Source organism: Myotis brandtii, unplaced genomic scaffold (assembly GCF_000412655.1).
Source record: "Myotis brandtii unplaced genomic scaffold, ASM41265v1 scaffold368, whole genome shotgun sequence".
NCBI classification, from domain to species: Eukaryota; Metazoa; Chordata; class Mammalia; order Chiroptera; family Vespertilionidae; genus Myotis; species Myotis brandtii.
In genome coordinates this window covers 623,124-648,690 of record NW_005364139.1, presented here as the reverse complement: position 1 = coordinate 648,690, position 25,567 = coordinate 623,124, and the positions used below count along the sequence as shown (strand labels likewise).

General features: G+C 53.5%; 3 protein-coding genes across 6 annotated transcripts in view; 1 reads left to right on the top strand and 2 right to left on the bottom strand.

The window, feature by feature from the left end:
* ECE2 (endothelin converting enzyme 2) overlaps nt 1-8,349 on the bottom strand; it is a 32,300-nt gene extending 23,951 nt beyond the window's left edge. Inside the window, exons 1-3 of one of the 2 annotated variants that reach the window (XM_005872133.2) lie at nt 8,059-8,349; nt 2,012-2,295; nt 1,053-1,525 (exon numbers count right to left, since the gene is read on the bottom strand). In XM_005872133.2, coding sequence (XP_005872195.1) covers nt 1,238-1,525; nt 2,012-2,295; nt 8,059-8,254 — 768 coding nt within the window. In that variant the 5' untranslated portion in view covers nt 8,255-8,349 and the 3' untranslated portion in view covers nt 1,053-1,237. Of the gene's footprint in view, nt 1-1,052; nt 1,526-2,011; nt 2,296-8,058 lie in introns of those variants that run through there. The other variant, XM_005872137.2, reaches the window with a different exon arrangement.
* A 607-nt stretch (nt 8,350-8,956) lies between these two features.
* ALG3 (ALG3, alpha-1,3- mannosyltransferase) lies at nt 8,957-13,864 on the top strand. Of its 3 annotated transcripts, none has more exons than XM_005872131.2 (9): nt 8,957-9,146; nt 10,629-10,728; nt 10,836-10,983; nt 11,089-11,249; nt 11,760-11,880; nt 12,302-12,507; nt 12,666-12,742; nt 13,371-13,515; nt 13,625-13,864. In XM_005872131.2, exons 1-9 carry the CDS (start codon nt 9,056-9,058, stop codon nt 13,785-13,787), a joined length of 1,212 nt encoding a protein of 403 aa, XP_005872193.1. In that variant the 5' UTR covers nt 8,957-9,055; the 3' UTR covers nt 13,788-13,864. The 3 variants fall into 3 exon arrangements, with proteins under 3 accessions (XP_005872193.1, XP_005872192.1, XP_014399992.1); XM_005872130.2 differs by having other exon boundaries at nt 8,963-9,183; XM_014544506.1 differs by lacking the exon at nt 8,957-9,146 and adding an exon at nt 10,308-10,506.
* A 78-nt stretch (nt 13,865-13,942) lies between these two features.
* On the bottom strand, nt 13,943-23,501 carry VWA5B2 (von Willebrand factor A domain containing 5B2). The gene is given in 17 exon segments (XM_014544505.1): nt 13,943-14,769; nt 14,856-15,100; nt 15,180-15,260; nt 15,357-15,494; nt 16,963-17,316; nt 17,416-17,605; nt 18,090-18,403; nt 18,492-18,663; nt 19,508-19,693; nt 20,178-20,289; nt 20,373-20,581; nt 20,660-20,770; nt 21,253-21,408; nt 21,807-21,931; nt 22,167-22,298; nt 22,797-22,954; nt 23,136-23,501. Coding segments are annotated over 17 exon segments (3,375 nt in total). The 5' UTR covers nt 23,279-23,501; the 3' UTR covers nt 13,943-14,220.
* Nucleotides 23,502-25,567: the final 2,066 nt, after the last annotated feature.

Sequence of the window (25,567 nt, the reverse complement as noted above, 5' to 3'; positions counted from 1 at the left end):
CCCCGCCCCTCTCCGGCCGGTTTGGTCTGCAGACTGGCTGCCAGCCGGGTCGGACCGCGCGGCCAGGGATGTTTGGCTGCGTATTTGCATGAGCTTCCCACCCACCTGAGCCCAGCCCTCCAGGCCGCTCCTCACCCTCACCCCTGTCTGGCGTGACCCCAGCCTCGGCCTCTTTCTAAGGGACTTCCTCAGCACATTTGTATTTTTATATCCGACTCTTTGTTTACTGGCTCCCCTCATGATTAGTGCCCTACCCCCTCGGTCTCGTCCTTGCTCTTCTGCGCCTGGCAGATAGGACGAGTGCTGAGGGTGGGCATGGACAAGCCCCCAACATGGTAACCAACATGTGGCCAGTCTGCCCAGGCCCGACCCCAGGCGGCTCTCTGGCAGACCCCTCCCCTCCAGGTATCACCTTCCAAGGGCCCAGGTCTGATTTTACCTTGGACCCCTGCCCCCTGCCCCTGGGAACCCAAATGGGGACTGATCTGCACCCTTGGATGACACCTGTGGCCCTAGAGATGTTCTCACCCAGGGGTGTCCTTTGTAAATGTTCCTCCATCCTCACTGTACCAGGAGTGTGTGAATAAACACAGACCTCCCTGTGTGTGTGTGTGGCTATTGCTTCGGTTTGCTCAGGGGTCAGGCAAAAATGGCTCTAGTCCCTTTTGGGGAGGAGAGTGGGTACTTGAGCATCTCAGGTGCATGTTGCTGGCAGGGAAGAGTTGCCAAGTAAACACAGCAGGCAGCCTTGCCCGAGAACATTACAATGTAGCATTCTTGGGTAAATATACAACCAGAACAGGATAGGTCACCAGAGCTGGGGCTGGAGTTAGGGTCAGAATTGTAAAGCAATCTAGATTCAAAGTCTGCAGCCTCCTGTGGATAAGTCCCGGTTGAAGGGGGTGGGGAGGCAACAACAGGCCCCAGGGATGCAGGTCTCTGAGTCTGGCTGGCAAGCAGAGGGGCTGTGGTGGATTCAATATGGTGGGAGAGGAAGTTGGGGAGCCCAGGAGAGATCTGAGAAACCCAAGAAGGAAGCCAGAAACCTGTGATTTGAGATGTAACTTAGCCTGGGCTATATTGTTTCATGTGGGGTTGCTTTCATCAGCTCTTAGGCATCAGGCCCCTGGGATGTGAGCACCATGGACCCAACCCTAAGCCCTGAGTCAGGAATTACGACAACTTGAGGAGTCCAGGGCAGAAAGGTAAGGAGGACTCAAGGACCATGCTTCTGGCCTCACAGCTGAATGGCACTGAGGAAGTCCTCATGATCTGAGTCCTGGAGAAAGCAGGGTGAGGTGGGAGGTCTGGGGGATGAGAGGATCTGAGTCCCAAGAGCCAGCTGGGCCACACTCAGCTCTTTGCCCTTGTGCATGAGGTAGAGATGGAAGTGGAAACCGTTGCCATAGGTTGCATGCCTTAGGGACCAGCCGTAACGGGCTTGGGCATAGTGTCTAGTCCGAAAATGGGGGGCAGCAGAGGTCAGCGAGATGAACCGGCCTCCAGGGACCAGCACTCGGCTCACCTGCAAGGCAGACAGAGAAGCCAATGGTGAGGACTCCATCTTCAGGTTCTCAAAGGTCAGTATTGTCCCAGTTGACCTCCCAGATACTGCTCTACATCCAGCTCTCCATGGCAAATTGAGCCTCCTTCTGTGTCCCTGGTCATTCAAAGGGGTAGGGCTATATTCTAGACAGGTAGGAGCATGGGAATGATGTCAACCCAGGGGGTACTGCTTTCCTGCCAATTGCCCACCCTCCCAGGCTGTTACCTATCTGGAACCTGGCTGCTATGCCATCCCTACGGCATCCCAGTAACTCTGTGAAGCTGGCCACTCCAGCCTCCTATAATCCTGACCAGTGTAACTCTCCCCTTCATTCAGGTAACCACAGTCCTGAAAGTGACTGCTCCAAACCACGCCTCCTCTGGCTTCTGAGTCATCCAATCTCCTGAAACCTCAACCCCTCACCCCCACCTCTTGGTCTGCCCTCCTCTCTTGTTGCTCCCTCACCTCACTCAGCACCTGGTCCACAGTGTGGACCCCTTCAGAGGACATGGTCCAGGGATCCCGTTCTCCAGCCAACAGGGCATCCAGCGTGCCCTTCTCGAGCACCACATCGAAGGAAGCATTGGGAAAGCCCAGTGCCCGTATGTCCATGGTCTCCCAGCGCAGCTTGGGCACATGAGCGTAGCGAGCCCGCATGGCGGCCACCACTACTGATGAGTAATCCACACTGGTCACATCTGGGAAGCCCCCAAGGTACAGCTCATAGCTCAGGGCACTGTTTCCACAGCCTGGGTGGGAAAAGGTGGGTAGCAAAAGAGCTAGGTTAGCTTTTATTTTTTTCCATATATATTATTATTATTTTATTATTATTGATTTCAGAGAGGAAGGGAGAGGGAGAGATAGAAACATCAATGAGAATCATTGATTGGCTGCCTCCTGCATGTCCCACACTGAGGATCGAGCCTGCAACCCGGACATGTGCCCCAACCGGAAATTGAACCGTGACCTCCTGGTTCATAGATTGACGCTCACAACGACGGCTGGGTGAGCTAGGTTAGCTTTGATTCTCCCCTCCCCAATTACCCATTCACAATTGGATCATTTTCTCACAGCCCAAACCCTCCTGTGTTGAGGAAGAAGCAGCACGGTACAGAAAAGAGCATGAGGCTTGGAGTCATGCAGACGTGGGCACATATCCTGGCTCTGTCATTCCTAGATGCGTGAATTAGGAACTTGGGTTTCCTATTCAGAAAAAGGAAGATAACAAGACCAAGCCTGCATGCAGGATAAGCTGCACTGAATTTTAAGAACTAAAACAGCTGAAGAAGCTCTGAACGTAGTTCAAAGGTCTGGGTTCTGATATTCCTAGTCACACTGCCTTGGCAAGTCACTCAATTCTGAGCCTGTTTTCTCAGACTCAGAATGGGACAATATTGGCATCATTAGGTTCATAGTGTTATCATTAGGATATTAATATTACCCTAATACCAGACCTCCCAAAGAACCTCTGGGAAAACTTCAAGTTAGGGGTTATTATCCTACTTTGTTAAGAAGTGAAGGGGAAGCTAGGTGGGGACACAGTGGAGCTGATCCCTTGTAATTCCTCAATGCGTGATTGAGCACTACATATTGTACTCTGCTGAGTAAGAGTCCCTGACCTTAAGGAGCTCATGCTTTGGTGGCAGGAACAGATGTGTAATCAGGCAATTGCTATGTGATGTGATGAGTGTTTCAATAGGGACAGGCTGTGGGAGCACATAGGATGATCCCTGTCCCCACTTCAGGGGGGTTGGGCAAGGGTTTCAGGGAAGCTGACAAACCAATCAGTCTTGAAGAATCATAATACTGGTGGGAAGTGCCTGAAAAGCAGTCCCAAAGAGGACTGGGTCAGGTGAAAGAATAGGTGGAGGTTAGAGGCACGGATGGGGATCCATAGTCCAGACAGCATGGCTTTCTTCGAAGACCTGTTGGCTTCTTCCAGGCCCTCTTGTGGTCAGTCTCAGCCTGAGACCAGGGCTGGATGACAGCCCTTGTTGGCCCCACATGGGGATGCCCAGCTCTTGGGATTAGACTGCCTTTAATCCTCATTTGTGTCTCTAAGAGGATCACAGGATCAGCTGTGGGGATAGCCCTAATCTAGCAGGGCTTGGAACCAGGCCAGAGCACCCAGAGGATGCTGGCTGGTCCTCAGCTGACCTTTCCTGTGTTCTTTTTTTAAAATATATTTTTATTGATTTCAGAGAGGAAGGGAGAGGAAGAGAGAGAAACATCAATGATGAGAGAGAATCATTGATTGGCTGCCTCCTGCACGCCCCCTACTGGGGATTGAGCCCACAACCTGGGCATGTGCCCTTGACTGGAATCAAACCCAGGACCCTTCAGTCCCCAGGCCAACGCTCTATCCACTGAGCAAAACTGGCTAGGGCTCCTGTGTTCTTTCTCAGGCCCCGGGGCTCAGGCAGACTGTCACACCTGAAAAAAAATAACGTGTGCTTCCTTACAGCAAGCTCTGGTAGGTACACTACATGGGATGGGAGGTGAGAGTGGCTGAACAAGAGACCCTAACTCAGTGCAGGTGATACCCCACTGGGTTCTCTGATCCACAAACCCTTTACCACCCTACACTTGACCTCATGCCTGCAAAGCTCTGCCCAACTACAGACAAACGCAAATACCCCCCCCTTCCTTTAAAATGTTTTTATTGATTTTTTTTCAGAGAGAGGAAGGGAGAGGAAGAGAGAGAGAAGCATCGATGTGCGAGAGAAACATTGATCCGCTGCCTCCTGCATGCACCCTACTGGGGATTGAGCCCACAACCCTGGCATGTGCCCTGATTGGGAATTGAACCAGTGACCTCTGGGTTCCTTGGTTGACGCTCAACCAGAGCCATGGCAGCTGGCAAATATCCTTCATTTCCCTCCACAGGGCCAGTCATGCTTACAAAGCAGTGAGTTCTGATCCTGCTGCCTCGGTGATTTGGGGCTAGCAACTAAGGTGGGGTCTGGGAAGGCCCCTGCCTCCCTAGGTGGAGCCTTAGAGAAGTAGAGCCCAGAGAACTGAGCCAGCTCCAAGAACCCATCACATGGGAGTCCAGAGCTATGTGGATGCTATCCCAACACCAACAGAAGGAGATGTAAGCCAGAATGCCAATTCACTAATTTATAACGAGAAAAATAGCCACCATGGGGACTTGACAGTCAATCCCCTGGTCAGTCCCTTCTCTATATGTAGAAAATACAAATTGAAGCCAAATTATGATAAGATTCCTGCGGAACATGGAGAATCAGAGATGTATAATGATGGCAAAGCTAGGACAGCCACATGCATTCATCTGTTATGAGGATATTCTAGCCATAGGGACCAGACACACAAGTTCCCAGGCAGGGTACTCTCTGTCCTCTGAATGGTCTGTGATAAACTGCCCCTCTAATTCCCATTTTTAATAATAATAATGATAGCTAATAGTCATCGAACACCGGGCCCTTTGCTAAGCATTTCTAAGCATTATCTCAGTTTATCTTCACACTACCTTCATATAGAAGGTAACTGTTATTATCATTACCATTTTCTAGATGGGAAAACTGAGGCTGCCCAAAGTATATAAGAAACTTCCCAAGGTCACCTAGTCCAGTGGCAGAGTTAGAATTTGGATCTAGGCCTGTTTCACGCCAGAATCAGAGCTCTTAAACCACTATGCGAAACTGTCTACCAGTTTTCAAGAGTTCCACTCACCTTCAGTTGTGACATTCCATCTTTAGTCATTTTACCAATCGTAACCGAGTTCTAGATGTCTCTCTATGCCCATAAGCATGGTGCAGCAGCAGAAGCTCTGGAGTGAGGTGGCACCCTTACTTTACCACTTACTTGCTACATGACAACCGTGGACACTGTCAGTGCTCTGATCAGATCCGCTTGAAGTGTGTCTAGGTTTTGGTGTGTGCTCGATTCTGACAGTTTGCATCTGTGACTCTTCAGGCTGAACTACCCCCAGGGAAACTTTTGCCTGTGATCACAATCCTGCTTGGTCTCTTCCCTTCCCTATTCCCTCACTCTCTGACTGATTTCTTCTGAGAGCACATCCCTAACAAATAACTAGGAGACGAATCATAATCTTAGGATTTGTTTCTGGATCCAGCCTGAGACAATGATCTGCAGCAGGGAATACAAAATTCAGCTTGCCACCTGTTTTGGTAAATAAAGTTTTCTTGGAATACAGCTATTCCCATTCATGTAGGTACTGTCTGTGGCTGCTTTTCTACTACAACATCAGTACTGACTAGTTGTCAGAGAAACTGTATAGCCCCACAAAGCCCTAAATCAGTGATGGCGAACCTATGACACGTGTGTCAGAGGTGACACGTGAACTCATTTTTTTGGTTGATTTTTCTTTGTTAAATGGCATTAAATATATAAAATAAATATCAAAAATATAAGTCTTTGTTTTACTATGGTTGCAAATATCAAAAAATTTCTATATGTGACACGGCACCAGAGTTAAGTTAGGGTTTTTCAAAATGCTGACACGCCGAGCTCAAAAGGTTCGCCATCACTGCCCTAAATATTTACTATTTGGCCATTTTCAGAAATAGTACTGACCCCTGATCTACAGTAAGTCTAGTAATACTTATTACTCACTTCTCGGGGTTGTCATAAATATTAAATAAGTTAGAAAGGGCCCACCCAGCACATTCCCTAGCACCTACCGGGTGCTCAGCTTGTTTGTTAAAGTGGAATGTAACATAGGTATTCCCCAAGTTGTGGGTCCTCTTTTTATTTATTTATTTTTAAAATATATTTTTATTGATTTCAGAGAGGAAGGGAGAGAGATAGAAACATCAATGATGAGAATAATCATTGATCAGCTGACTCCTGCATGCCCTCTGGGGGTTGAGCCCACAACCCTGGCATGTGCCCGGACCAGGAATTGGACTGTGACCTCCTGGTTCATAGGTCGATGCTCAACCACGGAGCCACACAGGCTGGGCTGGGTCCTCTCTTTAGATCTTGGGAATAATGTCTGGAAAGTTTTCCTTTTTTATTTTTAGACTTTTCTCCCCTCTCCAGAAAAGAATACCTTCCTGTCTAGATTTTAAGGCAGTGTTATTCTCAGCATGAGAATCCGCTGTGGGCTTGCTAAAACTACAGACTCCTAGGACCCACCTTAAACTGTCCCTGGATGGGGTCCAGCTTTCCAGGTGATTTTGATGCACACTAAAGCTTTAAAAAATTAGATCTATGGTAAATCTATAAATAAATTTAATGGCTTAAAAGCATAAAATTTGAGTTTTTACTTCTGGGGGGGGCGGGGAGAGGTTTGGGAGGACTACGCAGAAAACCTTGAATATACATGGGCCTTTTTATTTTGCCAGGCATTGTTTTGGGTATCTTTCATACTCATTCAATCATCTTAAAAACCCAGTAAATAAGTAATACGGAGTATCTTTTTATTTTTAAGGCTGAGAAAATGGAGGCACAGAAATTTAAGTATTTTTTCCAGGATTGCATCGTTAAAATTCCGTGATTTTGCCCATTATTCCACAGCTAAGATTACATGAGCCTAGATTCCAACAGAATTAGCTGCCTCCAGGGTCCAAGTTCTTAACCACTAGGTTATACTTCCTTTCTAGTTCTAGGAATATTCTATTTTTCAAACTGAGTATGGTATACACATACATATTAGATTTACTATTTATACCTTTCATATACTGTATTACAGATGACATGTATATGAAATACTTTTTTTAAAAAATTTGCATGTCATCCTTGCGCAGAGGCCATGCTAATCTCTCTATCGTTCCAATTTTAGTATATGTGCTGCCGAAGCGAGCACATGAAATATTTCACTTAAACATATAAATGCTTTTACAAATACCAAAATAAAAACTATAATTGGAAGGAAACCCGTTGCTCAATCCAACTTCTCTAGACCGCCCCCCCAAGGCTGGCCCTGGGACAAAGCCCCATCTTGCATCCTAGTACCCTTTCCTCGAATCTCACCAATCTCGGTTGCAATATCCCCTCTGACCTCGGAGGGCGCTGTCCTCCTCACTGCACGCGGGGCATCAGACCGAGTTTCCGAGTTCGGAAAGTGGTAACTCTCTCCAGGTGACAACAGCTCCCGGTGCCCATTGGCGCAAACAGAAAGATGCTATGCACTGTGCTCGAGGTGCCTGCATGTGCCTTATCCGACTTGAGCTCGCAGTTCCATCTCTAGAAGTGACTCCGAAGCTCAGGACGCTTTTACGACCTGTCCTAGTCATAGAGCCAACTAGCGTGGGGACTTACTAGACCTCTGAGTTCTCCAGGGCTCGCGGTGCCTTCCGAGGGGGCGGAACGGGGCCCCGGCTCACCCACCACGCTCAGACTCAGAGAGACTGTCGAGTTGGGGGGGACAGGGAACTGACTCCAGGTTCTGAAGGTACCGGATCTTGGCTCCTGACCTGGGCATCGTCAGTCAAGGGCAGACAGACGCGAGGAAAGCGGACGGGGGCGGCGAGGCGAAGCCGGTCCCGCCAGCTCCACCTGGGCTGGGCAGCGCCGGGACTACCCACCTAACACGAGGATACGGTCCTCGGGCCGCAGCTCCGGCTCTAGGAGGGCACGGAAAGAGGAGAAGTCCCCGAACCACTCGTAGGGGGCAGAGTCGGCCGCGTCCCGGTAGCGCTGGTCCCAGTACTGGACCTCTCGGTACCCGGAGTTCTGCTCCGGTAACTCCGGCCGGGGCTCGGGGGCCCCGGGAGAGGCCATGCTTGCTGCTGCCGGGCCTGTAGGGCAGTCGGCCGGCACCTTTAGGCGGGGCTTGGCTCCCCTGGGTAGCCAGTCTGAATGGTAATGTCGTAGGGGGCGTGGCCTTTGAGTCTCCGCCCCCCAGTGAGGTTGCTCAACATAAACACGTGGAACTTCCGTCCTCTGCTAAGCGCTCTTCGAAGAATCTTCCGGCTGGTTAATCAGGTCGTCCAGACTCGGAAGCTTCCGGCTGTACTTGTCACTCACATCTGAGAACCACACTCAGAGCGTCAGACTCACTCTGGTTCATCACTGTCCCTTCTCATATTTTCAATTTGACCGGCTCCTTACATTAAATATGAAAACTAATGAAAGATTTGTTTCTCCCCCGTTTTGAGCACCCGGAGGGGTGGCGGGAGGGGCATGGACACAGGCATGAACACAGATATTATCAACACCGGCGAAGTGTTATGCTGGGCCGGGATGGGGGAGGGGGTTGTTTTTCTGGGCAAATGTTCGATCCATCTTAGCTCCTGGGTACTCAGGGCTAAGTATATACGGAAGAGTAAGACCATTCCTGCTCGTAGGGAACGTGCAGTCCATCAGAAGAGACCTATGTAGAAGAAGTACATTTTAGTGTAGGAAATAAGGACTCTGGCAACTCGGTTAGGACACTGGCGCGCAGAGCGGAACCTAAGTGCCAAAGGGTCCGGTTTCCAGGGTGGCGGGCCCACATGAACGGTGCACCGACAAGATGGCTGCGGGCGTGCGGAAACGCGCCCGGGCGGGACCCCCACCCCGGTTGGCGGGACTCTGCGGACAATGGTTGCGGCGCGCCTGGCAAGAGCGGCGTCTTCTGCTGCTGGAGCCGCGTTACACGCTGCTGGTGGCTGCCTGCCTCTGCCTGGCGGAGGTGGGCATCACCTTCTGGGTCATTCACAGGGTGGCATGTGAGTGCGCCGCGGGGGAGGGGAGAGGAGGGGCGCGGAAAAGGCGGGAGGGAGGTGGACCGGAACGCCCTACTCAAACCGGGACTCAGATTCGGAGCTCCACCCAGACCCCAGGTCCACTTAGTCACCAATTGCAGACCCATATCTTTTACCCAAGTTCCAAGCCTGCTCCACAGAAAACCAAACCCGATCTTAATCCACCACCCTCCCCCATGATGAAAGGGGCTACCCTAGAGATTGGTCCTCTGCCCTGAAGGTGCAGCCCGGCAGGCTAAGAAAGCAAACCAGCTGGACGGCAAAGACCTGGGTCTGTGTTCATGTCCTGCTGCTGCTGCTTGTCGCTGTGGCTTTGGACATGTCACTTCCCCAGCTGGGTCTCATCTGTTCAATTCTGGGGTTTGTTTATTTTTAATTTTTATTATATTTTTAAATTGATTTCAGAGAGGAAAAGAGAGGGAGATAGAAATATCAATGATGAGAGAGAGTCATTGATCTGCTGCCTCCTGCACATCCCACACTGGGGATCGAGCCCACAACCCGGGCATGTGCCCCCACCGGGAATCACACCCGGGAATCACACTGAGACCTCCTGGTTCGTAGGTGATGCTCTACACTGAGCCGCGCCTGCTGGGCCTGGAGTCTTTTTAGAGCTGGAACATAGAACTCAAGTGAGGCCAGTACTGAAATGAGATTGCAGAAGTTGAGACCAGATTATAAAGGAGTCAGTAAGCTGTGTTAAGGAGATAGTAGCATACTTAGTGGTTAAGAATCTAGGATCCTATGAATTCCAGTTTCAGCTCTGCTCTTCCTAACTTGCTCATCTTGAGCTCAATAATTCATAGGTTCCTCTTCTAAAATGGCAGTAATAGAGTTTGGTCTTTATCTTAACAGCTTTAGGGAATCGTTGAAGGATTTTAAGCAGAGAGACATGATGCGTTTCTATTATAGGAAGAGCTCCTGATTGCAGGGTGGCAAATACATTGTGGTGAGGGGAAAGTGGAAGCTGGGAGCCTAATAAGGAAGCTGTTGCATCATTGAGGCTAGAGATTATGGTAGGCCCAAATTTTGCTATATAATAGTAGAGAAGGATGAGACAGTAAAGATACGTAGAATGAAGAATAGAGAGGACATAGTAACTAGGGGTTGGAAGTGAGAGAGAAGGAAGTTTCAGTTTTGTGACTTGGGCAACAGGGAGGTTGATGGTGCCATTCATGGAACTCAGGAAGGGGAGCGGATTTAGAGTAGAAGCTTATGAGTTCAATTATAAACATGTTGAGTTTGAGATGCCTGGGTTCACCCAAAGGATGTCAAGCAGGCAGTTAGGTAAGGGGTTGTGATAGAAGCCCTGAGGGTGACCTGGAACTCTGTGCTTTGATGGGTTGGAGGTGTTGGGGGCAGACAAGTTTTGGACCTGGAAGTAACCACACCGTCCTTTCCTTTTCCAGATACAGAGATTGACTGGAAGGCCTACATGGCGGAGGTAGAGGGCGTCATCAACGGCACCTACGACTATACCCAACTGCAGGGCGACACTGGACCTCTTGTGTGAGTGCGGATAGCAGGTTCAGCAAGAATGTGAGGGGGGCTGACTGGATGCCAGGGTACAAGGCGGGGTATCTTGACCCAGATTCATGTTCCCTCTCATCTTCCAGATACCCAGCCGGCTTTGTGTACATCTTTATGGGGCTGTACTATGTCACTGGTCATGGCACTGACATCCGCATGGCCCAGCATATCTTTGCTGTGCTCTACCTGGCCACCTTGCTGCTTGTCTTTTTGATCTACCACCAGACCTGCAAGGTGAGTCCACAGTGCCAGGACCTGGGTCTCCACCCTGGGAGGGCTGAGGTTTGGTGATGGCTCAGGGCTGGTGAGCTGACCTTCCCCACTGTGCCCACCTCGTAGGTACCTCCCTTCGTCTTTTTCTTCATGTGCTGTGCCTCTTACCGTGTCCACTCCATCTTTGTGTTGCGGCTCTTCAATGACCCAGTGGCCATGGCGCTGCTTTTCCTCAGTATCAACCTTTTGCTGGCCCAGCGCTGGGGCTGGGGTTGCTGCTGTTTCAGGTCAGCATCCCTCCCTTCTGGTCCCCTTTCTTACTTTTATATTTTCATCACTTTTTCCCTAAATTTCTGCAGCAAGGGAGTGGCCAGACAATGTGGGTCAGTTAGGCCCCACCAGGTGAGTCCAGGATCTGTAGAAAGTCTCCACTCCAACCCACAATACACAGAGTTGTATTGGAGTTGGTCATTAATATTCTTACTATTCTGTATATATTTGTTTGCTCAGTCTGGGCATAGAAACTAGGTATCTATTCCCTACCCCCAGCTTCCCCCCAGGCTACCTTACCCTCCCTCCCGCAGTTCTGAGTGTGGGCCCTATCTTCAGGTTGCTGGGGCTGGGGCTCATTGAGCTCTCCTGGAACCCATACCCATCCACGTCCTGTAGCTCTGCTGCCCTGCACACCAAGCTATCCTGGAACTTGGTGGTGGAGGGGAGGAGTTGCTGTGATGGTGGTGGTGGGGGTGCATAGCCCTCGAGCTGATTTCCACCCTTATCTCTTCTACGCACCCTAGCCTGGCAGTCTCTGTGAAGATGAACGTGCTCCTCTTCGCCCCTGGATTACTATTCCTTCTCCTCACACAATTTGGCCTCCGTGGGGCCCTCCCCAAGCTGGGCATCTGTGCCGTCCTACAGGTACTCCTGCCTCACCCCTTTTTAAAGATGGCCTCCTTCCCTCCTTGAGACTTCCTCACAGCCAAGGGGCAAGGGTTTTGGAGTTGATTCTGGACTGGGTAGCCACTACCTCTCTGGGCTTTGTGTTTTTTTGTTTGGTTGTTTTGGGGGTTTTTTTTTTCTGTAATATAAGGTTGTTGAACTAGATGGTCTCTTAGGGCTTTTCTAGCTCTGCCCATTTATGACTTAAAGCACTGTCATTACCTGCCTCCTCAGCTTCTTTGGCCCCAGGCTCTGACAGGGGAGGGGTTGGGGGTGGAGGTGGGGGAGGAGTCCTCGGGAATTAAGGAACCTCTGAGACCTACACCCAATTCCCACTCTCCTGACGAGTATGAGGCTGGGGTGAGCCTGGGCAGCTCTGCTGACATCACATCCATCTCAGGTGGTGCTGGGGCTGCCCTTCTTGCTGGAGAACCCCGTCGGGTACCTGTCCCGCTCCTTTGACCTGGGCCGCCAGTTTCTCTTCCGCTGGACAGTGAACTGGCGCTTCCTCCCCGAGACCCTCTTCCTGCATCGTGCCTTTCACCTGGCACTGTTGGCCACCCACCTCACCCTGCTCTTGCTCTTTGTTCTCTGCAGGTGGCACAGGTGAGAAAGGGGAGCAGTGTCAAGGGCAGATGTAGGGGAAGGAGTGAAGGGCCTGGGCCTTAGGGGCTGCTTAGGGGAGATGTTGAGCTCATGGAGGTGAATTTTAGAGCGTGGCCCATGATGAGAGCTTGATAAATGTCTGAATGGCTTTTCCCCAGGACAGGGGAAAGTATCCTGTCGCTGCTGAAGGATCCCTCCAAAAGGAAGGTTCCACCCCAACCCCTGACAGCCAATCATATCCTTTAAGTCATGGGAAGGTAAGTGTTGCCCTCTCCAGGTGCAGACAGGGTCCCTGGTCAGGTGGCCCTGGATGGCTGGTGACCTGGGGAGGGAAAAGGAGGCACCAGTAATAGCTACAGGGCTTATTCTTAGAGCTCCTGCTCTGTACCAAACACTGTGCTGAGCATTTACGTATTTAAGCATATTTATTCATAATTTTAAATATCATTGAGTTTTCATTATGAGTGCGCATCCTCTGCCTGGTGCCGTGCTCAGAGTTTTATGTACATTCTAACATTTAAAGCTCACAGGAGACCCTGATACAGGAAGGTGTATTTATTATCCTCACATACAGAGGACAACATTCGGGCTTTAAGAGGTTAAATAACTTACCAAGGTCACCCAGCTAGGAAGGATGGACTCACTCGGCTTTTATGGCCCTCGGTATCACTCTCCACCTTAGATTGAGGAGCACGTCCAGAGAGGTTAAGAAACTTGTCCAAAGATACGCATCTGGGAATGGTAGAGCCAGGGGGCAATCTGACCCAAAAATTGTTACCCCTCTGCTTTGGAACCTCCCTGCCTGACCCCACCCCCAGCCCCTGTCCCCTCTGCTCCTGCCCTTGGCCTTGACCACTGCATACAGATCGTTTCCACCCTCTTCACCTCCAACTTCATTGGCATCTGCTTCAGCCGTTCTCTCCACTACCAGTTCTACGTCTGGTATTTCCACACACTGCCCTACCTCCTGTGGGCCACGCCTGCACGCTGGCTCACACACCTGCTCAGGTACCAGCTGGGACAACCTGAGGGGGGGTAAGGGTTAGAGTTAGGGACCATGGAGGGGCTGGGGCCTAGAAACTGGACACAAACCCTGGAGCTTATTTCTCATCTCCAGGTTGCTGGTGCTGGGGCTCATTGAGCTCTCCTGGAACACATACCCATCCACGTCCTGCAGCTCTGCTGCCCTGCACGTGTGCCATGCTGTCATCCTGCTGCAGCTCTGGCTGGGCCCCCAGCCTTTCCCCAAGAGCACCCAGCACAGCAAGAAAGCCCACTGAGATCACCTCTGCCCCATTCTCAGGACCCTGGACGTGGATGGATGCTGTGCCCTTCCCAATAAACCTTACCAAGTCCACTTCTGTGCAGCCTACATGGAGGTGCCTAGACCAACTAGTGAGGGGTATGCATGCGGCAGATAAAGAACGCGTTCAGGTGGTATTAAGAGGCACTTTATTGCATAGGATTTGGGGGCTGTGGCTCTCTCCTCTTTTACCGCACTGTACAGAGCTCAGAGGGGAAGGAGCAGGGGGTAGAAGGAGTGGGAGAGAGCACAGGCAGGCACTTTCTGTGGGAGATAAAGGGTTCTGGAAGGGGATGAGAAGCAGTGGGGGGCAGGCTGTCACCAACCTACTCCTTCCCGGCACCGAGAAGCCGGCCCGGGTGGCAGTGACTTGACTCTGTGGGGGGCGACACCCCAGCAGTGGGCAGCCTTCACATGTTCGCCGGGCTGTAACACAGCAGGTGTAGCTGCAGGTTCTGGTCCCAGTGACGCAGCAGCAGGAAAAGACCCCGGGCTGCAGCCTTGAGCGCGGCCAAGTCAAGGCCATCAGGCAAGTGCTGTGCCCGCAGCCAACAGTCCGCCTTAGCTGCTGCCAGTTCCCACTCGCCGAAGGCAGCGGCACAGCGGTGCTCCAGCCACGCAAGTGCCACTGCTGTGGCCCAGGTCCGGCCCCGCAGGTCGGCACCACTCGACCCTTCTGCCCCCTCTGAGGCCTCAGTGTCTGAACCCTGCCCACTGTCCACCTGGCCTGGACCCTCGGAGCCTGAGCTGGGGGTCGGGCTGCAGGAGGCCGTGGCACTGTCTCCCTGGCTGACGCCAGGGCCAAGAAGTGCCCAGGGAGATGAAGCTGAGGTGGGGCTAAGGCTGGCACGGTGCACGGCGAAGGGTGAGGCGCGGCACAGGCGCTCCTGTGGGATGTGCACCGCAGTGCAGAAGGGTGCATCCAAGCGGAAGGAGCCAGGTGCCTCCTGCAGTCGCACCTGAGGAGAGAGGAGGTGGGGGGAGAAGTGAGCTGAGACAGTGCCCTGGCCCTGGCAACACCACCCTCCACCTCCCGAGTCCTCACCAAGGGCAAGTAGTCATGGTTGCTGCCTTCACTGTTGCCGTCACTGGCCTGGCCTGTGTTGGGGCTGCAGAGTCTACGGCTGTCTGGGCCTCTGGACTTCCGATGGCCCAGGCTGAGCTTCAGAGGAGGCTGAGGGGACATGGTATGAGGACCTCGGGTAGGGGCTGCAGGATCCTCCAAAGCAGACTTGGAGTTGTCCTTTTGGTCTGGATGTGAGCCACTTGCCAGAGAGCTTCCCTGAAGGCCTGCAATGAAGCCAGTCAGTGCCAGTGGTGACCCCTAAGCTCAGACGCTCCCTGCCATTTGCCCAGAGTTGAGTGTTACCTTTACAGTGGACACCTGTGGGAAGAGCTGCATCTAGGTGGCCCTGAGAGGCGGGAGGGGTGCCTGGGGGCTCTACTGGCTCTGCAGGGGTACAGAAGACAGGGCTGAGGTTTGTCTGGGCGTGTGGCCAGTGAGGTGAGGGCCAGCACCTGAGAGGTCACTTGGGAGGGACTCTACCTGAGCTCCGCACCTGCAGGACTGAGGGCAGGACCTCCCTAGTGGTAGCATCCACAGCTACAGGGCAGGTGAAGCAGGAAGGGGCAGAGCTGACCTTGCTTGTCTGAAGGGCTCGGAGCCAGGACCTCCGGGCATGGCCTGTGAAACCAAGGAGCAGTTTGCTGACCAGGAGGGGGTGCACTCCCACCATCCACCCTCTACTTAGGGCTTCACAGAAAAAAATGTCAGTGTTCCCATAGCTTCTCTGTGCACTTTTGAACAGAGTAGAGTTTCTCAGGATCAGGACCAGCTTGAACTCTCCAATTTTGGCAAGAAGTGGTGAAGCTGAACCCTTAATCCATAGCAGGGCTAGGCCTCTTGGCCACCCAGAGATTCAACATTCTGGACACCACTCAGGAAGCATGGACCAGTGCCTTTTCCATCCGCTCATTTCAGCACTGTCCAATACAACTTCCTGTGAGGAAGGAAATGTTCTATATTTATATGATTCAATATGGTAGCCACTAGTTATGTGTACCCATTAAGCACTTGAAATATAGCTAGTGTAACTGAGGAACTGAAATTTTAACTTTATTTGGTTTTAACAGACTTCCTAAGTGACATTTGTTTTTATGTTGTGGGCCCTAGAAATCCTTACAAGATCTCATTTTCCTCTATTGGCTGCTAAGAAGCTTGCCAATTTTGGGTCGCATACTTGCAAAGGCACATAACCTTATGGTGTGCATCCTATATAATAAAAGCCTAATATGCTAAGTGTCCGGTCATCCATTCAACCAATCAAAGCATAATATGCTAATGATATGCTAAGGCCGCTCAACTACTCGCTATGATGTGCACTGACCACCAGGGGCCAGATGCTCTGACCCGTAGGTTAGCTTGCTGCTGGGGTCCAGCCGATCGGGCCTGAGCGAGACAGGCCGGACATGCCCTGGAGTCCTCCTGTGGTCCCTCCCTGGCTGGCAACCTCCCGTGCCCCTCCCCAGCCCCGATCGTGCACCAGTGGGGTCCCTTGGCCTGGCCTGTGCCCTCTCACAATCTGGGACCCCTTGGGGGAATGTCAGAGAGCCGGTTTTGGCTCAATCCCACAGGCATAAAGGCTAATATGCAAATCAACCAAACTGCAGAACGACCAGTTGCTATGATGCACACTGACCAACACGGGGCAGACACTCAATGCAGGAGCTGCCCCCTGGTGGTCACTGTGCTCCCACAGGGGGAGCACAGCTCAGCCAGAAGCTGGGCTCATGGCTGGCGAGCGCAGAGGCGGTGGCGGGAGCCTCTCTCACCTCTGTGGCAGTCAGACATCCCCCAAGGGCTCCCAGTCTGCAAGAGGGCGCAGGCCGGACTGAGGGACCCACCCCCCACTTCCCCAGTGCACGAGTTTCATGCACCAGGCCTCTAGTCTTTAATAAAACCTCATTCTCATTCTCTCTTTCCTGTTGTTATCCTTTTTTCCCCATTGCCCTGCTTAATTTTTCCCCTTGTCAATGTGGATGAGCCATCTCAAACTGTTTATGTGCAAGGTGAGGTATAGAGAGTGACCAAACAGACCCATACCTCTGCCACTCTGCCCCATAAAGGCCCCTTGGGCCCACCAGCAACTCACCCCAGTCAGCCATGGTCTCAGCCCCTCGGAGAGCCAGCTGCTCATTGTCCCGGACCACAGAAGCTGCTCACAGCCGATGGAGTGCTTGGTCCCAAGCACCTTCTCTCTCGTGGGGTGATGGAGGCAGGGAGCCATCGTCGCCAGGCCCCCAGAGTGTCTCCAGCCCAACACCCACCTCCCAGCACATAGGCTGCTCCCCACACAGGGCCCGGATCACCACGTGGCAGCGTGGAGCCTGCGGAGGCAGTGGCACTGCTGGGGGTGCGGATTCCCCATCAGGGGGGACAGCCGTGAACAAGAAGGGTGGTTCCATCAACATGTCCCAGTCCATGGGCGCTGGGGAGAGCAGGTTTCCTGAGGAGGCAATGGCAGAGACAGGCGGTGTGATGCCCTGGGCTCCACCTTCCCAAGGCCTCCTTGGTGTCAGAATCCAACTCTCCATCCAGCCTTTACCTGAGTCATCCAGGCCTTGTCCCAGCTGCTGCCCCGACTCAGGGCCTGGCCCATCCGGTGCTGCACCTAGAGAGGGGTGCCGGGGACGGCCAGGGACTGGGTTCGCCTGGCCGGGGGGTGATGAGAGGCTTCGGCCAGCCAGAGCCGCTCTGTGTCGACGGTTCAGCACCTCAGCACTCAAGGCCCCAGTCTGCATGTGACAAGGGGGATCATTGGCCAAGGAATGCAGAGCTCCTGGCCATTGTACATACACACACAACTGGCCACATGTCCCTTTGTCTGAAACCCTGAGTGGCGGTTAGGAAAAAGGCCAGGCTCCCATGGCCTCCGGCCCCCTCCCAGTCACGTCACTACACACTATTTCTCACTGGAGGTTACTTGTCTTTGTTTTTGTTCAGGCCGTGTCCCTCTTTGTCTGGCTCACTTCTACTTATTTTTCCAGATATGGCTCTTGCTTTCCTGACTCCCTGAGACAGGGTTAGTCACCTGAACTCTAAGTCCCCATAGCACCATGTCCCTGTGCTCATCCCTGTATGTTGCATGGCATCATTATAGATTTACCCACCCAGCTCTTCAGCTAGACTTAATGTAACCACTGCACCATGTATGGCATACAGCAGATGGCCAAGAAGTGTTGCTGGATGTATGGTAAATGGATGTGGATTGACTCTCACCTTGACTGGTGCCAGTGGGGGTGGAGGCAGGGGGCAGGAGCGGGAACCTGCAGGCTCTCCCCAGGCCAGGCTGCGGCAGCCCTGCTGCGAGGGGGGATCCAGGGGAACACTGCCCTCGGGGGAGCCAGGGCCCTGGGAGCCAGGGGACTCGCTGCTGCCTGCAGAGCCTGGGCCTGGCTCAGAGCTGGCAGAGCAGTGAGTGAGCACATACTGCTCCCGGATGTACGAGGACTGGAAGATGCGACGCCATATGGCTGTGTCAGAAGAGGGGTTCGGTCCAGGGTCCGTGACTGGGTCTGTCAGAGCATCAGTACCTAATGGAGGCAGGAGAATGGACCCAGCCCTGGCCCCTCCCCTTGCCCATTCTTCCAGCACAGCCACACACATACACCCAGCACTCACTCTGCTCTGAGTCTCCAGCAGCCCATGGACTGGACAGCTCTCCTGGCACAGTGCCTGTTCCCAGTGGCTCTGAGGTGCCAGTGGGCTCAGTGCCAGCGCTGGTGGCAGAAGGCACCTCCTCTGGGGATGGGAACATGGAGCCGCCCAAGCTCTGCCAGCCAGGCTCTTGGCCCTAGAGAAATAGTCATTGGGGGAAAGCCAGATTGCAGCTCTATGCTACCTCTTTCCAAACAGGATCTAAGATGGCTAACTGCAAGAGGCAATGAAGTTAATAAACCAGAAAGGAAAGCCCAGTTCTCAGGAAGAGGAAGCAGCCATGCTAACCATGGGGTTAATAGAGCTTCTGTGGCTGCGCTTCAGGTCTGGCCCTGAGCTTCCTGGCAACCAGGCAAAAAGGCAAACAGTCCATTATCAAAAAGGGAGAAGCATGCTTAGTTCCTCTAAAGAGAGAAAGCTTTTCATAATAAAAATAACTACCACATCTCTAACTCCGATGTGTCAAGTATTCTACCAAGAGCATGTATACTAATATTATGACCTCGAATTACAACAACCCTATGAAAAAAAACCCATTTGAGGAAATGGTCTTCAGGGAGGTGAATCAAATGGCTAGTACCTGGCAGAGTTGGGATCTGAGATTTCATCTAGACTGTACTGCGCCTGTCCCTGAATGTTACAGGAAATAATCGGATGGTGCCTTCTGTAGGGCACTGAGGGAAGGAGTGAGCAAATTTTGACAAAAACCTCATAGCAAATGCTGGAGCTGTTCTCTGTGTCTGTGTGGCTTAGTGACCTGTGGTAAAAGCCCAGGGCTACACTTTACAGGACAAGTCAGTGGAAGACTCAAGAGGAGGCAGGTGGCAGGCACCTTGGAGGGCCCAGTGTGGTCTCTGAGGAGGCCTGGAGGTCGTAGGAGAGTTTGGCAGAGAGGCACGGGAAATGGAGGAAGGGTTTGGAAGAGATGCAAGGGCTTCAGCCATCCCAGGCCCACTGCCCGCACCCCAGCCCAGGCCTACCCCGGGCGGGTGAGGCCGGAAGCCATCCACCCTGAAGAGTGAGCAGTAACCGAGCAGCTGGTCCCCGGGGTAGAGTGCTGGGATCTCCCGGGGGGTCAGCAGGGCCTCCACCGAGTCTGGCACAAACCAGTCCACAGAGATGTCGCTCAAAGCAGGCTCCAGTGCCTTGCGCAGAGCCTGCACCAGCTGTGAGGAGTGGCCATGGGAGAGAGAGAGGTGCCACTCAGCTGACAGAGCAGGAAGGCTGCCCTTCCCATCTGCCTAGTCTCTGGTTGAGGGGAGCAGGGTCAGGCTGGGGTCAGGGGAAGGAGTGGGGGCAGGAACAAGCAAGGGGACTGAGAGCTCAGGCCTCAGGGCTTGGTCTGTCTCTTGGCCTGAGCTCTACCATGTGAATGAGAAAAGGCTTATTGAGGATATGACTCAGTACCAGGACACAACTGAGAATATTTGGGGGTGGTCAGAAGCTGTGCTCCCCTCACCTTTAGCCCCCTGAAGCATCCCACAGCAACACCTGTAGCTCCTCCCCTAATTGGCATCTCAAGGGAGAATAGGGATTGGAGTGGGGGAGAAGCCAGGAGACCCCACAACGGGACTGGGTTCTGCTTCAGCCTCAGTGTCACTTGGGAGAAGGACTTGGGGAGTAGGGAACAGGGCCCAGGCTCAAGCTCACCAGGGGCTGCAGCCTCTCTCCAGGCCTCAGGAAGTAGGCCTGGCCCCTGCTGAGGGCAGACAGACCCTGGAGCAGCTGGTGGCAGGCAGGCCCTAGCCCAAAGGAGAAGCACCTGAGGAAGGAAGGGAGGCAGTTGTGACCTTCAGAGCCTCTGAGGGGGTTCATCTCAGTCACCTGTCTCTGCCCACCTCATACCTGGCTGCCCCCCTGTGCCACCTCATGAGCTCCAAGGTTTGGTGGGTAGTGGCGGCCACGGGAGAGGCAGCAGTGAGCAGGAAGAGCTGCCGAGGGTGGGCCCTGTGCTGGGGCTGCCTCATGGCCCAGTCCAGCGCGGCCAGCACATCTGGGGGACCTCCCGCAGCCTGCAGGGTCTCAACACTCTCACAGATGAGCTTCACAGCGTCCTGCAGAGAGAAGGCACAGGCTGGGTGCGCTGAGCTGAGCATCTCCACTAGGCCCCCAAATTCCTGGACCACACTTACATCACCGCAAAGCCTGCTCTCGGGGAAGAGGGGCTGCACTGCCGTGCCAAACGTGGCCAGGTTGATGAGAGTCTGGGACGGGAGTGACTTCACGGCCAAGACTAGGGCATCCTGGGGAGGGGCAGAGAGGACGGTGTGAGGCAGGCCCCTGGGCACTGGTGGAGAGAAAGGGACACGGATGACCTGCCTCTGCAGGTTGTGTATAAAATGAGGGCCTGGATGAGTATCTGGGAGAGGCCCTGTGTGTGAGAAAGACTGTGAGTGAGAATGGAGAGTGTTTCCTCTGCAGGTTGTGTATAAAATGAGGGCCTGGATGAGGATCTGGGAGAGGCCCTGTGTGTGAGAGACTGTGAGAAAGACTGTGAGTGAGAATGGAGAGTGTTAGGGAGACATTTGTGTCTGTGACTCTGCAGGTGTGTATGACATTTGGCTTTGAGATTAGGTGACAATCCTACTTTATGTATGAGATAGGCTCTTGGGATCTGGGAGAGATACATCTGAATGTGTGTGCGCGTGCATGTGTGTGTGTGTGCGCGCTGCAGCCCACCTCAGACCTACTGCCCCAGGCCTGCCCCGCCGTGCCCCCCACAGGCCTTGTGTGCTACAGTGCTGCCATCCAGCAGGAAGAGGAGCTCCCGGGTAGCTGTGCCCAGGTGTCCAGGCTTGGAGCTCAGGTCTGGGCAGAAGCTCAGCATCAGCACAGGGTTCAGCAGGATGTCCTTGTGGAAGCGTCGCTGCAGGAACCACACCTGAACATGGGAGCCAGAGTCACCCTGGGCCGGGCTTAGTGTAACTCCCACCTGGGCTGGCAGCGGGACTCAGCCCTGGGGCCTTTTTCTGTCTAATCCACCCAATGAGTCACCTTTTTGTGGTCACATGAATAAAGGCCAGGGCAGAGGCAGGTGGCTGTCCTCTGCCTACGGCAGATTGAGTCCCCCGTTCTCTGAGACACAGTCCAGGGAGGCTTGTATGGGCCCTCCGGAGACAATACTCACCAGCCCTCTGGGATGGTGGTGGCGGGACTGAGAGTTCCTACTGTGAGCAGAGCCCCCTACTCATCCCAACATGAGTCTGCTCGCCTGTTCCTCATGCACACAGGCACCTAGCAGCCAGGCCAGGGCCAAGTCGGGCCCCCGGGCAGCTATACCTGCCGGTCCCCATCACTGTGTCTTCGCTGTAGCCTCTGGAAATCCCGGCGGGCCCTCACTCGGGCCTCATATTCTGCTGAACTCAGGCTGCCGGCCTCCAGCATCAGGTGTGGCTGGTGGGGCTCTGGGGAGGAGGGGACACAGCTCTGTCAGGGGAATCCCTGTTTCTGGACCCTAACTGCCCAGTTCTGCTGTCCAGGGAGGACCCTGTAGGTCCAGCCTCCCTACACCACCAGGCCCACCCTTACAGATGACTTGGTCCATCTGGCTAGGGGACCAGAAATCTACGCTTGAAAAATGCTACTGAGGTGGCCCCGGAGTTGGTCAGAGCCGGGCCACTGTGTGCCCCATTCCCTCACCACTGGGGTGCAGCAGGATCTCCAGGGCCCGGTCACAGCGGTGGCCTTCTGCCAGTGTGACACAGATGGTGGCTGCAGAGCTGGCGTGAGGTGGGGCATCTGCCCGTAGAACATGAGAGGGGCTCTCCAGGCCTGAGGGACACAGAGGCAGGGAGGGGTGATGATCGCCCCACCCCAAGTCAGCACTAAGAGCATAAACACCACCTTCCCAGACCATGGGGGCTGGGGGGGAGGGGGGGCCCAAGGATCAGGACTGATTAAGCTCAGCTCTCAGAACCTGGCCATAGGCTCCAATGGACAAGAGGGGGGTTGCATGGTTGCATGGTTTGGAAGGCAGAGTTCCAGCTCTGTTCCTGGCTGGTCAACCTAATTGCTGATTTAGCACCCTCCCCCACTTCTTGCACTGGCCTCACAGTCAGCCTCTCTCTTCCCATGGGTGAGTGGGGTGGTAGGTAAATAAATGACACTGACAAACTGGCGGGGGCTTGTATAGTAGTGTCCAGAGGATGCTCGCACTGTGAGACTGGAGGTTCCTATGTCTTAGGTCCCTCTCTCCTTTTTGTTCTGTGTTCCTCCCATCCCTGAGCCTTGAATTATTTCCCAGTCAGCTGCGCTGAGAGGGGCACCCACCTGCCAGCAGGCATGGCCCAGTCACCAGCATCTCGAAGGAGAAGGTGTATGGGGCAGGGCAGCGGGCAGGGCCTAAGAACACGTCCGGAGGGGCAGCTGGCTCTTCCCAGGCCAGACCTTCCTCCTGAGGGCTGCCCACCCCAAAGCAGCTGGTAGGGCTGGAAGGGAGCACGAGGAGGGTCACTTGGCCACTACCAAGGCCCCTAGCCCCTCTGGCTGACTGGCCCCAGCCCGTCTCCACCCTGCCCATTGCCCAGGGGCACCCTGCCAAAGCCCCCTCACCCGCACTAGACCCAGAGAAGCCGAGGGAGGGACGAAGAGAATCACCATAGGCCCAACCTGTCGTCACAGAGCCCCGGAGGTCTGGGGGGGCCCGGCGGACCAGGCGGGGCCAGTGGGGTGAGCACGGAGGGCAGAGCCACATGCAGCACCCCATCAGGCCTTGAGGGCAGTTCCCGGCTGCTGCACAGGGTCACTGTCATGGTGCCAGCCGGGGTGATGAGGCCGGTGGGCAGCACCAGTGTGGACCGGGCCTGGGCCAGATCCAAGACAAGATGACCTATGATGAGTGAGAAAAGGGGTCAGAGGGGGCTGGAAGCAGAAGAGGATGAGGGAAGGTAGGGGTGGGTGTAGGCACTGAGTCAGGGGAGCCTGGGCAAGGGGTACTGGAGAGACAACAGGCTAGTGCAGCGGTCGGCAAACTGCGGCTCGGCAAACCGCGGCTCGCGAGCCACATGCTCTTTGGCCGCCCCTTGAGTGTGGCTCTTCCACAAAATACCGACTTCTGCGCATGGACCACGAAGTTTCAATCGCACAGTACGTGCGCGCCTGCACGTGGTATTTTGTGGAAGAGCCACACTCCAGGGGCCAAAGAGCCGCATGTGGCTCGTGAGCCGCGGTTTGCCGACCACAGGGCTAGTGCATTGGTGATACAGGATGGAGGCATGGGACGAAGGACAGTAGAAAGAGGTAGATGGATGGTAAAGGGTCTGGCTGTCATCAGGAAGGGAGCAGTGACAGCACTGCTAATGGAAGCTGAGGACAGGGCATATTCACACCATGCCCAGATTCTGGGGGACCCATACCCTCTGGACCTCTGCCCCTGTCTATTCAACCTTTGGACATCATCTTCCTTAAGGACCATCTTGGTGGACTGACACTTCCTGTAGCCTGGGACCCACAAATCCCTTGCTCATGAATAGTAAGGAGTTCCCACTGCCCACCGGGAGTGGCTCCAGGATTTTCTACCCAAGAGGAGTTCAGGAGCAGTAATCTGCTTGGAAGCTGGCTAGAGGACATAAAGCTGTATTTGCATACCAAGCACACCATTTTACTTAGATCATAGTTTTATTTGGGGACTGAGTGGGGTGTGTGTGGAGTCACCACGGTTGCTAAAGGAAAAATGGCCAGGTGTGTGCCGTGACAGTCAAGGCCTTCCATGGTCTGGCCCCAGACTATCTTTACAGCCCTACGCCACCTCACTTTCCCAAAATCATCACTTATCCATTCTTTTGAGAATTGCTTGCTGAATAAATGAAGCGGGGGGTGGAGATGGGAGGAAAAGAAGGAAGAAAGCCCGCTGCCACACGGTGTGGAGAGAGCACAGTGTGAGTCTTGGCTCTGTGGCTTCTAACTCTGTCTGTTGGTAACTCTCTTGTTTTGAGGAGCCTCAGTTTCCGCCATGTGGGGGCCACAATAACTATATCTCAAAGGTCAAGGAATAAATGAAATAATATGTGCAAAGCATCTAACATGTAAGAGACCATTGCTGTTATTTTTCATCACCTATAAGAGGGAGAAGGAGAACCACAATTGCATTCAGACCTCTCAGGACTCGGACAAGGCGCTACCAGGGACTGGGCTTTGCGAAGTGTCAATCTCTACACACACCAGGTGTTTTACTACATCACCCAGGACAACTTAATTCCAAGTTTAGTATATGTGCTGCCGAAGCGAGCACTTAATTCCAAACCTTCGCTTACACCACTGCCCTTGCCTGGTGCCTTCCCCCTCTCCTCCACCTCACCGCCTCCTCCTCCCTTTCAGTCAAATGCTGGCTCCACTTCCTTCTGGAACATTCCTCACTCTGGCTTCTAACTACCTGCTGGGCTTATGCCAACTCTCAGCACCACTGGATTCGGTCCCTCTTTTCACTCGGACGGTAAATCCCATGCGCAGAAATCCAAGGAATGTACACAAAGTCAAGAAAAGAATGGAGCCGAAACCGGTTTGGCTCAGTGGATAGAGCGTGGCCTGCAGACTGAAGGGTCCCAGGTTCGATTCCGGTCAAGGGCATGTACCTTGGTTGCGGGCACATCCCCAGTGGGAGATGTGCAGGAGGCAGCTGATCAATGTTTCTCTCTCATCGATGTTTCTAACACTCTATCCCTCTCCCTTCCTCTCTGTAAAAAAATCAATAAAATATATATATTTTTTTTTTAAAAAAAAGAAAAGAATGGAGTGCAAGCCGTGGAACCTAACACAGGGGTGGGCTGCGCTCACTGAACCCCTCTGCGGTACAAGATGCTGGGACGTGGACATGACCACCACCCTGTCCCAGGCTCAGGAGCTATTGCTCCGGCGGGGGGAACAGATGTGTGACGCCTGCTGTTGTCTGTCTCCCTGGCTGAAAACCGTGGGTCAGGCCTGGGTCACAGTCCCCCAGCACCTGGCGCACGTCAGGTGCCCAATCCACAGCTGTTGGATAAAGGGATGAATCAATGAATTTAAAAAAAAAAATCAGGGCTGGGGGGGGGCGGGCAGGAGGTGGG

Bases quoted from the DNA above. Each gene is read 5' to 3' on its own strand.
- ALG3 (XM_005872130.2), top strand. From the start codon at position 8,988: ATGGCTGCGGGCGTGCGGAAACGCGCCCGGGCGGGACCCCCACCCCGG. The intron at 9,184-10,628 runs GTGAGTGCGCCG...TTCCTTTTCCAG, and splicing joins GGTCATTCACAGGGTGGCAT to ATACAGAGATTGACTGGAAG. The intron at 11,881-12,301 runs GTACTCCTGCCT...CATCCATCTCAG, and splicing joins GCATCTGTGCCGTCCTACAG to GTGGTGCTGGGGCTGCCCTT.